Source organism: Megachile rotundata, chromosome 4, assembly GCF_050947335.1.
Source record: "Megachile rotundata isolate GNS110a chromosome 4, iyMegRotu1, whole genome shotgun sequence".
NCBI classification, from domain to species: Eukaryota; Metazoa; Arthropoda; class Insecta; order Hymenoptera; family Megachilidae; genus Megachile; species Megachile rotundata.
In genome coordinates this window covers 3,620,569-3,638,362 of record NC_134986.1, presented here as the reverse complement: position 1 = coordinate 3,638,362, position 17,794 = coordinate 3,620,569, and the positions used below count along the sequence as shown (strand labels likewise).

The 17,794-nt window shown below is 30.5% G+C and overlaps 1 protein-coding gene across 6 annotated transcripts in view; it reads right to left on the bottom strand.

The window, feature by feature from the left end:
- Nucleotides 1-87: 87 nt before the first annotated feature.
- LOC100883044 (uncharacterized) overlaps nucleotides 88-17,794 on the bottom strand; it is a 151,359-nt gene continuing 133,652 nt past the window's right edge. For all 6 annotated transcript variants that reach the window (XM_012294425.2, XM_003707167.3, XM_076530331.1 and 3 more), the window contains 4 exons: nucleotides 10,142-10,295; nucleotides 5,089-5,609; nucleotides 3,959-4,229; nucleotides 88-3,487 (listed from right to left, as the gene is read on the bottom strand). In XM_012294425.2, coding sequence (XP_012149815.1) covers nucleotides 3,374-3,487; nucleotides 3,959-4,229; nucleotides 5,089-5,609; nucleotides 10,142-10,295 — 1,060 coding nt within the window. In that variant the 3' untranslated portion in view covers nucleotides 88-3,373. The remainder of the gene's footprint in view (nucleotides 3,488-3,958; nucleotides 4,230-5,088; nucleotides 5,610-10,141; nucleotides 10,296-17,794) is intronic.

Genomic DNA, 17,794 nt, shown 5'->3' with positions numbered 1-17,794 from the left:
AGCGGTGTTTCAATTTCAACATTCATAAATGTTTTGTCTAATAGGAAGATATAAAACAAGGCTCGATGAGAATGTACACAGTGAACGTATCCTGATATATTGTTTATTTCATACATACTCTCACATTTCATTATCGTTTCTGTGTCAGAATGCAGCCAATTTTCTTTCTTATGGCACATGCCAGGCACAAGTTTGTCTCCTCCTCTCTTTCCTCTCATGTTCTTCCAACTTACCCACGCACTAAAAGGCATATCGTCAACTATAAGTTCATGAAGCCAATTAACATATGAATAAAACATATAAAAACCTCTCTGAAACGTAAGTCCATACTCAAACAATAAAATCTAAAAAATAAATTAAAATATTCTACTAAATTTCCATTTTCGATAAAGTGTATTCCCCATTTTATAACTTTTGCGTTTTATAAATTAAGAACACATATCGTTCCTCGACCATCTCGATCGTAAGAAGCATATAATAGTAAAAGGTATAGTTTAAAACAATATAGAGATTAATATATATCGCAAATACGACCACGTATCTTTTAATCGTACCGAAAAACAATATTTCAGTGAATTTCACTTGACGTACCGTGCACATATTTTCGTTATAAATATTAGCTAAATAATGTAACAGCACTTCTCTTAGATCCCCACGTGATCTCGCAAAGACGACCGCGTTTATATTCATAAAGTCATTTGGTCCGATCGTGGTAACCAGTCTTTCCTCAATAATAACGTTGACAATCTTGATAAACGCGATCGTGTTTTTTTCTAACAAAATGCGTCCTCGATCCTACTATCACAGTCAAGTCTCCCGTTTCTCTCATATCCCATATTTTAACCATAAATATAATATAACACAGTGATGGGCAGATCAAGTGACCGTCGAAGAGCTTACGGGCACTAACCTGCAAGCAGTGTACAAGTATGCTAAACAAAGAGAACAATATTAAATCTTCCCACTATTGAGAAGTAAAGAAATATTATAATTAATGTTACAAATTTTCAAACTTTCAAACTCCAAAATTATTTAATTTGGAATTCTTCAAATCCAGAAGTTTTCAAACTAAAAAATTCTTAAATTTAAAAATTTTCAGATTTTCAAATTCTCAAGTATAGGAATTTGAAAATTAAATTAAAAATTTGGAGATCTTCAATCTTCAAATTTAGAAATTTAGAAATTTTCAATTGTTTAAGTGAGAAATTTAGGAATATTCATTTTTTAAATTTAAAAATTTACAAATATTCAAATTTACGGGATTGCAAATTTTTAAACTCTAAGATTTAGAAATCTTATAACTTCTAAATTTGCAAATTTAATTGCTGCAAATAAAATAACAGTTTACAGAAATAAAATATGTTTACGGCAATAAAATAAGAGTTTACAGCATTTGCGAGTGCACACTACTTGCGCGTTTGTGCACCGCGCTCTAGCGGGTACAGTTGTCCATTACTGATATAACGCTTTATCCAAACGTTCCCTTGTTTCGCACAGAAACACGTTCAAGTAAATGGAATATTTCGCGAGCACTTTTCGCAACAATCGACCCGTGTTGTCAAATAGAAAAAGAAAGAAAAACAAAAAAATAGAAGGAAAAAGAAATAGAAACTGTGTTTTCATTTCCTTTCCGAACGATGACAAATTTTGTAGGAACACCAGTGTGCGCGGGAAATGCAATGTTTTTTTTTGTTTTGTTTTAAAAGGCGCGGTATTCGATGTTTGTCAATGAAAATTGTACAAGTCCAAACGATCAGAACACCGCACAAGCTCATTTGTTACAATGGAGTCTCGCTATATGGCCCACTGAGCGAGTTTCCCTGCACACGGTTTTCTACATAGACTACTGACTCTTCCTGCTATCGTAACGCATGAAAATCTCGATATTCTGATGGCTGAAATTCAATTTGACTTTTCGACATCGTTCAAATGTATAAGTCTTTAGACTTAGAATTTTAACCATTTTCAAATTTACAAATTTTGAGATATAGAAATTTTAGATTTAAAAATTTAGACATTTCCAAATTTATGAAGATCTAAATTTATAAATTTTTAAATTCACTGATGTTTAAATTTATAAATTTCCTAATTTACAGGCCTCGAAATTTGCAAATTTAAAATTGTTAAAGGTACAAAATTTAAATCCATAGATTTAAAAATAGATAAACTTTCAAGTTTACATATTTTAAGTTTAGAAGTTTCTAGTTTACAAATTTCTAGTGCAGAAAGACTTCTGTTAATAGTCCTTTTCACAATTTTTTCTGCTTCCAACAGCCTCATCTTAGATTACATAAAAAATTAAATGTATATTTTGTTGAGCCAATATGAAGTCAGAAAGATTTAATGAAATTTAAAGATTTCGAACCATATCAGAGTATCGAAATATCAGTCAATCTCGAAATTTTCCGTTCACATTCAATCTCGAAAATCCTTAATTGATGTTCATTATTTGTGTTTCAGTGACTGCACACAGTCTCAGTAGGGAGGACAAGCAAATTGCAATAGATGTTCCAATTATATGGTCCAGTGCACAATGTTTTATCTCCCACAGCCCCGTATGGAGCCATATAGCGAGACTGCATCGTTTTCCGTATTTCAGCATCGTTTTTTTTTCGTCGCGACAAACTGTACAATCGTTTTCGCAACGGCGCAAATGTAACCCCGTTTAATTCTATGATGTAACTCTTTGCAAGCGATCTTCGGTTTAAAAAGATAGTGCTCCAACTAGCTCAAAATACATAATAATCAACAAGTAATCGCGAAATATGCATTATTCTATTGTATATATATAGCTTTTTTCTTTATATTATTATATATATATGTATATATATACCACTTTGTTCATTATACTCTTGTATGCAGGGTATATATTATAATAAGTGACTAGTTTAAAAACGAAAATCTCTTCGCTCGCATGTTGCGCGAATAATTTTCTTCGCTTTTCGTCGATTTAATTTAGACATACAACTAATAGGTTCGCACGTGTATCCTATACACGGTGTTCACTGTTACTCTGAAGCCTCTTGATTAATTTGCAAACACGACTGAAAGTCGAATCGAGTTACGCATGGCTCAATCTAGGTTATGATCGTTAACGATCCTGGTTCGAAGGTCTCTGTTTTGTGTCATTTTACGAATTTGCCTATTACATGCGTTTGCAACCTCGAAAATTCTAGGTACTAACGTTAATAATGCCTAATTAAGGACCGCCGAAGCGACGATGGTCAATCAGTCGATCGAATTGTTTCTCGTTCGCGAAAATACTCGACGTTGACCACGAAAGACAACGACAATATTAATACGAGACGCTTCATACGAGGCGACGGGGACTCGTATTATTTGGTTGCATTAAATTATTTAGCCTCATCGGGGGCTAACTCGGAGCGTCTTCCGGTTCCACCACGCCACCGGATACGCTCGGCTCCGTTTCGCTGCTTTGGCTCATCGACACGAACTGCTGTGACAACGTCTGCAGACTTTGTCGCACCTAAAACATTCATTATTACGTTACTATTATATCAAATTTCAAGTTAAACATTTTTATTTGAATAAAAATATAATTATGTGAGACAAAACGGAATTGATCAAATCATATTCTCACATCTAATTTTATTAGTGAAGATTCTTAAAAATTACGTGATGATTATTATTTTAGATATGTATGTATCTTTTCACATTTTATAATACAAAGGTTCTAAAATAACCTTGATTAGATTCTAGAAGTAACTTAGTTTTTGAAAAATAAATAACTCAAGATTTTGGAGAATTATTCATGTTTTCGAAAATAAATAGACTTTGCAGAATAAATAACTAAGGTTTTGGAAGATAAATAACTCAGGATTGAAAAGACAAATAACTTATGTATTGGAAGATAAATAACTCAGGTTTTGCAAAATAAATAACTTAGTCTTTGTAAAATAAACAAATCAGATTTAGCTTTAAAGATGAAGTCACGTACCTTTACTATCTGATCAAGGTTTGTGTTGAGATAATGCAAAAGTCGATCCTGCGTGAAACGTTCCGGCGAAACGAGCGGATGGTTTAGATAAGCTGTGTGTAGCCTGTCGATGCGAATCATCATCAAAGCTGCCGACACGTAGAGAGCTGCTAAGAGAGCTATCAGAATAGTAATCACTGTGCTAGTTTTCAGTCCACCCGTGAACAAAGACAATAGGACTTTGGATTTGCTGGACCTGGCTGGAAGCAACGGTACTGGTGTTGGTTCAATTCTGAAAGTACAGAAAGAATGATTAAAATTCAAATGAAACATTTCACTGTATTTTAAAAATATTACAAAATAATTATATATGGTAGATCTCTAATATAGAAAGTCTAACATGATTTCAGGACATGAAAGTAATGCATTAAGTATGCATTGGGCACTGGTGGGTATTGTGTCAATGAAGTCTCACGGTAATTATTTACGTTATTCATATCAGGTATTTACGGTTTTTCATTGATTCTGAAGATATTGAATATTGTCAAGGTCAGTGTTTTGAACATTTTTTGTGTATACATGTCTTTATTTTTGAGATATAAATATCTGTATCTGAGTTAGGCTCGAGATAAGTGGAAAGCAAAATATTGAACTTTATGAAATATTGAACCTTTTAATTATATAAAAAATGTTTATCATTGCATAAAAAATGTAACGTTTCTTATATTAAAATCACACTTCCGTCGATACAAAAACTGAGCAATATTGTAATACTTTAATCATAGTATCATTTTAATTTTATATAAATGTTTTACATTAGATAGGTTATTGGATTAATAAATTAGCTAGGTTATTAATTTAATAACCTAACTTGATTAATGAGTGGATGATGTTATTAGGTTGAGGTATGCTATATGAAATAAATACGCAACCGCCATTTGCATGAAGTATACAGATAATGAAGTATAACTGCAACGTGAAACTTAACGTGAGGCGTCTGCAAAGTCGATCTATATCTCGAAAACGAAGATGCGGTGGCAACAAAAGAAAAGTTATTCAGAACAATGACCTTGGCAAGATATTTCAAGGTCAAAGTCCGCGAGAAGCTAATGTGCGAATGTGAATAATATTTAGCACGGAGGAATAATTACTTTATGGGTGGTGACAAACTCGGCCTGGTGATAGGAGGTGCAACACCATCCGTGTCGGTGCACACGGTTGGCGGTCTGGAATTCAGATCCGTCCCGCTTTCGGACATGCTGGAATCATCTTCTTCAGGGTTCACCTCAGAGTCATCAACCACCAACGTATCCGGAGCGAGGAGCTTTTGCTCGTTCGTAAGTGGCAGAATAGCGGGCGACGGTTGCGGCTCCATAGCAGCATCCCAAACCTGTTTCATTAACTTGAACGTCGAGTCCCTGGACAGAAGGGAACAGAAAACGTGCCTCTCCTCTTCGGTAGCGATTGCCACCGCATTTGGAATGATTCGCGCGGTCTTTTCCTTGCTGATCTTCAACACGGATGCCGTCGGTATCAGCAGCTTCGTCACGTAGCCGAACACGTTGCTGTAGAAGGCGAAGTAGTTTGGCGTGATGTACAAGTAGCCTTGCAGCAGAATGTCGCCTACCAGCGCACAACTGTAGTAATTCAACACTCGTTCATCCGCAGCGACCTGAACGGCAAAAGTTTTTTCATTAATCGTCGATTCCGAATATCATACTTTGTCTTAACGTTTAGTTAGATGACTATGATATCTAGACAGATATCTGTCTATGATATTTAGTTAGATATCTGTCTATGATATTTAGTCAGATACCTGTTTATGATATCTACGTGGATGTCTGTCTATAATATGTAGTCAGGTATCTGTCTATAACATCTAGTTAGACACCTGTCTATGACACTCTAATCAGACACCTGCTTATGACACTCTGATCAGACATTATGACACTCTGGTCAGACCTATCTATGGCAATCTATTCAAATATGACTTTTAAGGAGAGACATGTCTATGATATTTATTCGGACACTTGTCTATGAAAATTTAGTCAGACACCTATCTATGGCATATTATCATACATCTTCACTTCGCTATAATAAACTCTTATTATATTATTACTATTTAAGGAAGTAAAAGTTATAGCGGTGTCAATCATTTAATTTCTCTTTTACAGAATAAAAAGTATTATTAAGCCGATGAATAATTTTCTTTGTTCATGTAGTTTAATAGTTCTACTATGTTGTTGTATAAAACTATAATCTGTACCACTTTTTACTTCGATAGATAGACAAGCAGTCATTCATTTAAATTAATATCTTAAGTAAATTAAATTTGGTCACAACACTAAGGTTTTAATATTTATATATCAATACATAAGTAGATTTACAGTTTGTACTATTTTATATTGGTTATACATGTTTTGATGATAAAACAAGTTTATATAAATGACAATTTAAATTATGTTTATTTGCGTAAATCAATATTGCAAAATGGGTGAAGTGTGAGTGTATAGTGTATGGATGGGAGAAGTATGAGTGTGTGAAGTATGAGTATATGAAATACAAATATGTCAGCTATGAGTGTGTGAAGATGAATATATGAACTATGAGTGTGTGAAGTATGAGTACGTGAAATAAGAATATGTGAACTATGAGTATGCAAAGTATAAATATATGAACTATGAGTATGTGAAGTATGAGTGTGTAAAGTATGAATATGTGAACTATGAGTATGTTAAGTATGAATATGTGAACTATGAGTGTGTGAAGTGTGAGTATGTGAAATATGACTATGTGAAGTATGAATATATGAACTATGAGTATGTGAAGTATGAGTGTGTAAAGTATGAATATGTGAACTATGAGTATGTGAAGTGTAAGTATGTGAAATATGAGTATGTGAAGTATGAATATGTGAACTATGAGTGTGTGAAGTGTGAGTATGTGAAATATGAGTATGTGAAGTATGAATATGTGAACTATGAGTGTGTGAAGTGTAAGTATGTGAAATATGAGTACGTGAAATAAGAATATGTGAACTATGAGTGTGTGAAGTGTGAGTATGTGAAATATGAGTATGTGAAGTGTGAACTATGAGTGTGTGAACTATGAATGTGTAAAATATGAGTATGCGAAATATGAATATATGAAATATGAATATGTAAAGTATAAGTATGTGAAATATGAATATATAAAGTATGAATATCAAACGATACATGTGTGTATGCGAATATTAGCTTTATACGAATATCTGCAGATTGCGATTTCGATAAAAAGTTGAGTTATTGATTATTTCAGAATAAACTGAGTTCCGGCAGGAAGTGACGTATAATACAAACGAAAGAGTTACAGTATTAGTTTTCTGTGCACTGTGAATTTATTAAAAATTGTTTATTCTTGCAATTACAATGAAAGCTCTATTTCGGTTAATATTTAACTAAACATTGTTATTTAAATTTCCACCACTATAATTCTTTATTCCTTTCTTTAGCGCAGCAACTGTTACAATCTGTCTTATCTGTTAAAATCTAAAACTGTTAAAATGTACAGATTTTTTACTGTCTTTACAAATTTTTACGAGGCAATATAAGGATAGTGTATGAGATACCGTACGTTAAAACTTGGAACAACAAACTAGGTATTTCTTACTGTTACCATTTCTTATATGTACGATACACACCTGATAAAACTGAACAAGTTATTTTAGAGTCGACACATAAAGCAATACCGTTCACCGTTTGTAATAATGTTTTTGAAAGAAAAACAATGTTATCGAGAAGAAGTAGACCTGCTACGTATTATTTCTTATTTGCTTCTAACCAATAAGATAAATTTGATTGCTTTTTATACCAACCAGCACGCGATTGATAACGCGTCAATTTCAAGTAAGAAGGATTAGGCGCGCCAATTGAATGAAAATAAAGAACAAATTGTAGTACAGTAGATTTTCATTACATGTATATGCACAAAATTCAGGAACTGGCAATATAAACAGAGGTACGTCGAAGGAGAGTCTTAAAGTCTGTGTAATTAATGTTAAAAAGTTGTTTAATTTGAAAATTTTTATATCTGCTCATTTGAAACTTACGGGATCATAAACTTGAGAATTTGTACAGTGATGAACTTTTAAATTTGTAAATTTGTACATAAACAAATTTTTAAATGAGGATTTGTAATTTTAGAAATTTCGGAATACGACAATTTGTACATTTGTAAATTTTTAAAATTTAAGAAAATGTGTATTTATAAATTTTTAAATTCAAGAAAATCTGTATTTATAAATATTTTAATATGGAAATTTTTATATTTATAAATCTTTAAACTTGAGAATTTGTATATTTACAAATTTTTAAATTCTAGAAAATGTATATTTATACATTTTTTTAATTGTTTAATTTACTAAATTTGGAAGTTTCCAATTTTAAAAATTTATAAAATGAAAAACTTGTAAATATCAGCATTTACGATTTAAAAAATTGATAAATTTAAATATCTAAAAATATCAAAGTTTCTAAATCTGTTTTAAAAATCGATAAGTACTTGTATTTTACCATGTACTTTTAGACACCCTCAAACGTAAGCATTCCCAAGACAAAATTTCAATGAACATAATTATTCAAAGTGATTCAAGGTCACTTAAGATCATGAACATAAAGAAGAACGAAAAACACAAATTCATCAGCTAATCAAAAATACATGGTTTTATTAAAAAAAAATGAATTGACCTTCAGATTCCCTAAGCACATAAAAATACTGCAAAAGTATTTTGCGCATCATATAATGAACTACTCAAAATTAAACAATTTTTACCTCAAAATTTCTTCCTATTCCAAAAAATATAAATATAACATAGATTTTCGTTTGCATCACAAATAATAGGATTTAAATAGTCAAGTACAGTACTGAAGAAACTCTTTCTTTATTGCCAATTACAAGAATTTTGAACTAATACACCTTAGTAGCGATATCACATTTGTTGTATTCATAGTGGGATGCAAATTATTATACTCGAATAAAAAGTTATTTTTTATAGCAGTAACTGATGAAATAGGTCAGATATTTTTATTGTTAATGTTACAATATAATGTATTGTATATTTTGTTAGGATGTATTACTTTTTAACGATAATACGTGTAATTAACCCTTTACACTCGGAAGGCGATTCTTTATTTAGTTTAATCCTTAACAGTCATATTACAACAAGACTCCAATCTTCAAAAATGTTTCTTACAGAGCAGCTACTCATTATTTTATAAATCTTTACAAAATTATTTTATAAATTTTCACAAAAATTCTAAATAACCTCTGAAAGTTGTCTTGACATTTCACAGCTGATTTCACTAAACACGAAAAGTTGAATAAGAAAAAAAATCAAAAACGTGAAAAAGTTGAAGAAATGACGGTTTTCGCAGAAAAATTCAAAACTTTTTTCGACTTTAATATAAAGAGTTAAAATTTCAGCTGAATCCTCTTGAGATATATCAGATTGAGGAAGAAATAAAGAGTGTTTCAAAAAAGGTATTTATTCAGATTTTCAGGACATAAAGTAGCTAAGACTGAAGCTAAATTGACTGTGGTCGTTTCATATCCCAGTTTGACTATTAATACAACAATTTGTAATAAATATTTGTTAACTAACTCTATAATATTATGTCATGAACATTGTAACACAATTAATAATAAAGAAATAATAGCTTCAAAAGAATTTGTCAAACTTTTCACCTGAAAGATTTTTAAATATCCGACAAGTAAAAATGCCTTCGAGTGTAAAGGGTTAAAAGTAAAAATCGAACACTATATTATAGAATAAAATACAAGTATTCAATATTTCGGTCCGGCATTTACAATTCTGAACACATAAATATCAGCACCTACCGAGTATAAAGTCGCTCAAATCGAAGTCAAGGTTTTCGCGCAACCACTAACAGGAACATGGAAACGTACACTTGTATCCACACTCGCCTTCTATTCCACAATATATCAATAACATTGTTAAACTAATTAAAATCGCGTCGCATAGTTTGAAAAAGAAGTTCTTCGAGTACAATAATTCGGCTATCCGCTGTACATAGATGGAGGTAACGGTTTCGTTCGCGGAATACCAAGGATAATTCTAAAAGAATTTCCGTTCCGGCTTTACATTCCACACTCTAGTTCACGAAAGTAGCCCCGTGAAAGTGAGACGTTGAAACTTTCTTGAATTACCTGAGAGAAATGCCTGTGGAATTTCTTCTGTCTCGCACTGCTGGTAGTCGTTGGCGAAGACGTAGACGAAGATCTGCTAACCTTTCCTGGGGTCTGTGAGACAGTGCCAGCTGCCATTGATGGTGTACTTCTGCTGAGCGGTTTTGAAAGATGACTGAAACACGACAAATACAAACGTGACATTGAATATACATTTGTTATGCAGAAAGAAATTATGATAAGAAAACACGATTACGGTCAAGTGGGGTAAGTTCGTAAACGGGGCAAGTGCATATACAGGCTATTTTTATTACAATATGAGCGAAATTTCTCCATTTAGTATGTTTGTTTCCTTGTTTTGTTTCACTATATCCCCTTTTATATTTCAGCTAAGAGTACTTGCTTGCAGTATAGAGTACTTGCACAATGCAGTAAAAAGCATTTTATAGCAGATTTGTTAATAATTCTGTTCTTGCCCCATTGAACATGAAATAAAGTTTCAAAATATTTAATTTCAAGTTACGCTTTTACCGCATTTTCGGGGAAAGTGCAGAGTAGTTGACATTTTAAACAATTTCCTATCAAACTCAAAATGTACAAGGAAAATTAAGGTTCTAGATAATATTAATTAAATAGTAGTAATTGTGCAAAGCATTCGATATCGACATTGTTAAGTATTTACATAGCAGACTGAAAATATTTACGTTTAAATACCAACTTTATAAAAACCAGTCTGCACTTACCCCACTTTAATTTATTTTTAATATTGACCATCTTCGATGGAAGGATTCAAGTGCTGGTTTGAAAATATAGCGCGGTCGTAAAATCGTTCAAACGTGAAAAAATACATGCGAGAGATAACAAATTTTGGTTGTATTTAGAGACGTTTGATGTACTGAAAAATAAGTATTGAATTCCATGTGGACATTATTGACATAATATTTTTGTTAAAAATTTGGAAAGAATATAGTTATGTAAATTGTTTATCTGAACAATTATTGAAATAAGTTATTTATACATATATTAATGTATAAGTAAATTATTCATATATATAGCCTAAATAAATATTTCCATAAATTATTTGTATAAACAAATATTTAAATAAGTTATTTATTATAAACCAAAATATATAAATAAATTATATATGTATGTAGATGCTTAAATAAATATTTATATAAATTATCTGCATAAACAAATATTTAAATAAATTACTTATATAAGCACATATTTAGATATTTATATAAATAACCAAATAATTATAACAAAAATTAAATAAATAGTAATAATCTATGAAAATCTTTTAATAATAAAAATTCTACTTTCAGAGAATTTATAAGTAATAAATAAATAAAATGAATTTAAATACGATACAAAAATTTCAATACACATTTTCCCTGATCATAAAAACTCTACTCACCGCTTAAGTTATAAAATTACAATTCTAAAGCAACGTAAAGAAGATTGAATAATCGAGAATTTATAAGAAAATAAGAGAAAGATAAATTCTATTAAAAATTGGCAGCTTCCCTTGCTGCAGTAACTACAAGAAAATGTGTAGTTTATATGAAAGCAAAGATCCCACCAGTGACACTGGTTCACAGATTAGTCATAAATTGCATCACGATGGCCGTGATTGTTTATTTCGAGTGATTATTAGATTGCAGATGTTCGTGTAATGTGTATTTTTGTAGCAGACGGGTAATAAAATGGGGTATGCACAGATTATCTCATTTTCAGAGTTTAAGGGAGTTTTTTACTTTGCGAATATGAAAACTCAGCGATGTTTGAGACAGTATGAATGTACAATCAACAACGAAACTCATTTCCCTAAGGAAAATATAGCAATCAAGGGCAAGAAAACAACTGTTATCTACATAGAAAGTAACATTTTTGGATTTAAAATATTTGTTTAATAGATCTTTACTATAATCTATTCATTTATTTCAATTTGTTTTGTAATTATTTGGTTACATAAATATAAATGTGATCTGTTATTAAAATTTAGGGATCTTTTAGGATCCAAAAATTTAGAGGTTCGGTTGAGGGTGAAGTTTGGAGACTTCGAGTATGATTTTGAGAAATTTTGGGACCTCTGATGAATAATTGATACTCTCTGACGATCCTTGTTTATCTTATGGTGTATTGGTCAGGAGAGACAAGGATAGTAGATATTAGATTTCCAAAAATGTGAAAATGCAATTTCGCTTTGCCAGGATCAAGAAGCAATATTTCGACATGATTTCTTTTGCAAAATATTCTTTGTACACTTATCTAGCAACGACTCCGATATTGCAATTTACCCTTAACATTTCACGAGCAGAAAACATGCAAGCTTTTATAGAGGAAATTTCTCACGATCCATTTTTCAAAAATGGATGTACCTATTAGCAATCACGTTCCTATGAACGATGAAATCATTTTATTATATTAAAAGTGGCAAATAAAAGAAACTATTAATAAAAACCTTAAAACATTCAAGTTAAGTATGTATTTTACAAATTTTAATAAAATAAATATTTCTAATGTTATCAATTTTATTTTAAAAAATACCATAATTTGTTAACTTATTGAATTATCAAGAAATATAGATGCGTTAAATTTAAAAGCACCTAATCAAGTATTTGTTAAAGTATTTGTTACAACTTTATTAATAATAAATACTAAATATACTAATTAAAGTTTTAATAATGTCCATACATATAAAATACTATAAAGACTTCTTTTTATTTTGAAGAAAAAAATACTACGTTCTAAGAATTGTTCAATTTTATTGTTCCCTGCAGTGATACATACACAATTGTTACTTTTGCATAATTAAAAAGTGAAAATAAATATTTGTCTCATTTTTTATTTATAGAAAGCCGGTGTTTATATAAAATGTAATATCAGTAAATATGGATGAAAGTATTATTACAGTTTCTCGATGTTTTTAAAAACAAATCTTGATATATCCCGTTAATAAATCACATTTTGAAAAAGGAAAAATTGTTTTTCGCAGAAACTTCATTTTAGCATGCAATTTTATTTGTTTTCACTTGTCAATTCATATATCGCGTATTTTTGAAATATGGATCAAATGTATTGTAAGTTCGAAACACGTGTCAGTTAAAATATCTTGCAAAACTAAAACATGTGTGGGTCAAAATATATTGAATGTGTGAAATATGTGTAAGCTAAAATACATTGTATGAAACATGACAAATTAAAGTATATAGCATGTTTGAAACATGATAGGTTAAAATATATCTCGTATTTCGTACGTATCACAATTATTTAGCGGAGTTGAAAAGCACACGTGTAAAAAATACAGAGAAAATTTGAAAATTATATTTTAATTTTAACTCGAACTTATTTTTTATCGCACATCGTACATTATGCGGAAAATTTGGGTTATCCATTCGTTTCACTATCGTGATAATTTTACTGTATTTTTGAACACTTAAAAACTTTAAATCAAGCTTGAAGACGATTCAAAAAAATGTTATTTCATTTTCGTCGTTAAATAATATAATAATTATTAATATTACATTAATATTATATTAATATCATATATTATATTATTATATTAATTCGTTTTTGAATTAAAATAGATTCAGATTTAGATTTTTAAAAAATACATTTTTGTAGATATTTCGAAATTAACTATTTTTACGTCAAATATATATATTTTTTATATATATTTCAAATAGCCTTTCGTAAATAAAATGGCGGCATAGGAAAAGTAGGCTCATTATTTAACGAATTTTATTATTTTATAATATTTATTTTATTATTCATACTTGTAGTTATCTATTACATTTTTAATTAAAATTAAAATCTTTTACAAATTAGTATCTTCAAAATCAGAATTACATCAACAATCATTATTTATGAGAAAATTTTATTTATATTTATTTTATCATTTATATAATATATTTATTTAATGCACTATCCATAGACTTACACGTGTTTGTGAACACAATAATGTCTTATTTAGATATGTATCATTAGATATTATTTAGAATGTATATTACATTCTAGAATGCTTATTAATGAAAGTTATAATTTTTGTTCAAATTAATATTTTCAGAATAAAGTTTTCGAAAATTATTATCTACAGAAAAATTATATTGTATATGTATAATGTAATATGTATGCATACATATGTATATTGCATTATATGTTTATTATATGTGTATTATGCATATTATTGTATTATTCGTTCATTACATGTTGTGTATTACATTTTATGATGTTTAATAATTGAACAAAAGTTGCTGTTTTAATTAATATTTTCAGAATTACAATTTGCACTATTTTTATAATTATCATTTATGATAAAATTTTATTTATATTTGTTTCATTATTAATACATTTTAGTTATAAGAAAAGATACGAATATGGAATAATCTTTTTATTGTGTGATTTAGGCAAAGTATAAATATTCATAAATAAAAAATTAAGCACAGAAATTTGTAAAACTTTACATAATATGTATTACATAAACATAAATATTTTCCAGAACTTTCGTTCATTTTTCCCTGGTCCAAAATTATAGCAAATTCAAATAAGTATAAATTAGAGCAATAATACGAAACACTGTTACTTTCCACAGGAATAAATCATCACACTCTGTTGAAACATTAATAAAAAAGTTTTAATGAGGTACAGGTCGCTGAACTTTATTAATTACTAAACTATTACTTTATTAATTATTAAACTGCCATAAATAATAATATTTGTCTTTTGTATATAATATAAGTCATTATTTAAATCAAATGAAATTTCTATATTTTTCAATTTTATTTAAAATTTCTTTCCCTCATAAAAATTCTAATTAAAACTCGATTCTATGTGTGATGTTATAACAAACGGTAAAATTATCTTTACCTAAAGTGCGATTTTTTCGACAAATGTCTACCAATGCTATTGTAACAAACGCAAAGTATTTTGTCGCACCTTTTGCTCACTCTTCGAATTTTCGGGCTCCATATGTCATTGCTCCACATGTCGTACTTCGATATGAACATTTTGGGATCCGTTTGAAGCACCATTTTCAAATCTGATGGACCACAAATCTTAGACAAAAATACTAAGATTCCACAGATTTTCTCATGTAACTGTTTTTCTCTAAGATGAATCGAAAATTCGATGACGCGAATTGTCGAACAACTGATTCGTCGAAAATTGGGGAAGCAATTGGCTCAATCGCTAATTTCGTATAAACGAAGATCGATCACAAACACAATCGAAGATTTCTTCTTCATAAATAAATAAACTCGACTTTTCATCGAATATAAAATGTATCGATATTTAACCTTATTGATCGAGTCAATTATAATCCAAACAAGATATGAAAGTAACGAAGATTAGACAAACTTTCATATATCTCGAGAACTTGAGACTTCAGAGAATTATATCTTTAGCAAGGTACAAACAGTTCTAAAACTAAATTTGAATCGTGAACTCTTCAAAACGTAATTTAACGTCGCATTATTATTAAAAATCTGATTTAGAAATCACTTGAACTTTTCCACCCAATACGATAAGAGCTTGACAAAAGCTTCGCATTAATAAACAGTCCACTGATAACGAGCGAAGGACTTCGGGTATTAAACAGAAAAATCAAATTTGTATTAACAGAAAAATCAACACTTTCGGATCTGACACCAATTATTTCATTAGCACTTAACCGGAATCTATTTGAGCAGAATTTGAAGCACTTATAAACACATCACTGATAATGCAGTGAAGAGTTAATAAATTTGGAACACCGTTGCACGTGATAACAGTTTACTTAACCAACACATGTATCACTGTTTATTCGCTGAGTTTTGTTACAGAAATAAGTCACTAAAACGAATTTGGTTCTTTTAATATCGAGTTTTCAATGGGGATCGACCGGTCCGTTGATCAAGCCACGTATGATACCGTATTCACGACTGGTGAACACAGAAACGCAGTGCTATCGATAAATCGCGATACTGATAATACGCTCACAGAATATCACGACTTTTTTATTTCGTGGTCGAGCACCGATCAGGAAAACTAAAAATTTCGCGATAACGCGCAGGTGCTTCTAGCAAACACGTTCTTCGCGGAATCGAATTGTATTCCTAGAATTTTTTGTATGGGTCACTAATAGTGCCACTGAGTTATCACTGATATGGTGTAATTTGAAAATTTGGCAATTTTGTAGTTGGAAGATTTAGAAATTTGGAGCTGTTAAATAGGGACGTTTCAAATGTTGAGATTATATTTTCAATTTAGTTTGGGAATTTTTAGATTTGGGAAATGGGAATTTTAGGATTTGGATATTTGGAAATTAGACATTTGGAAATTTGAGAATTAGGGGGTTGGGTATTAAAGGATTTATAATTCGGAAATTTCATTGAGTTAATAGAGATGTGGTGTGATTTAAAAATTTGGTAATTTTGTAGTATCAAAATTTAGAAATTCGGAGTTATTAAATTCGGAGACATTTGAAATATTTGGATTATGAATATTTTGGGTTTAGTAATTTTAGAATTTTTAGATTTGGGAAGTTGGGAATTTTAGGATTTGGATATTTGGAAATTACAATCTTGGAAATTCAAGAATTAAGGAGGTTGAGAATTAAGGGACTTATAATTTGGAAATTGGAAAATTCACTGAATTATTACACATATGGTGTGATTTAATTTTCTTTCTCCCTTTAACCAGAAAGAATGTTATTATTTTCCAACCAAAATGTTTACAAACATACTGATAAAAATCAGGCTTAATTAATCTTAATTTTACGCTTATAGATCATAATGATTAAAAATGTGTTTTGTACTTTAACTTTTGTAGATATCTCATAACAGTTTCTGGAAATTACAAACTTGTTTCTGCGACGTACAGATCTGATAACAATGAACATAAAACATTGCCTTACGCTAAAAACGGCAATATACGAGGTATCTCTAATGTCTGATTCCACTCTTATATTTTGGAAGCGATTTGAACAAGTTGACTACCACGTTGCAGCATTTGACAATTTTCTTAGATAGTATTTTTACTTCCAACAAAACTCACCCAATATTTTCATAAAATTTTCTTACATTTATTTTACGCAGTTCTAAATAATTAATACGAGTATTTGCAGTTAGGAAAGCTAACAAATTTTTAATAATGTAATTATCAGATCTCTATCGAAATTTAAGGGTCACCTATAGAGGGTATCTCACAAGTAGGTCCCTGAAATGGGAGGTTGCTGACGTGGTTCTGAATAAGATTTCCCTTTGCAAAAATGGGGTTTGAAGCTTCGTTTTTGAATTATTAAGGAAAAACACAGACCAATCAGAGCGCGAGGATTATTACGCTTTGGTTAACTACGCGTTAGATTACCACCTATTAGATTCCTACGCTTAGATTTACCACGCGTTGCGTTACTACGCGTTGAATACCCACACGCTGGATTACTACGCGTTGAATACCCACACGCTGGATTACTACGCGTTAGATTACCACGCATTAGAGTCCTATGCTTAGAATTACCACGCGTTGCATTATTACGCGTTGAATCACTACGCGTTGTACACGCACGTGCTAGATTACTACGCGTTGGATATCCACACGCTGTATTACTGCGCGTTGAATTATTACGCGCAGGATTACCACGCGTTGGATTACCACACGTTGGATAACTACGCGTTATCCAAAGCTGCCGCTCTC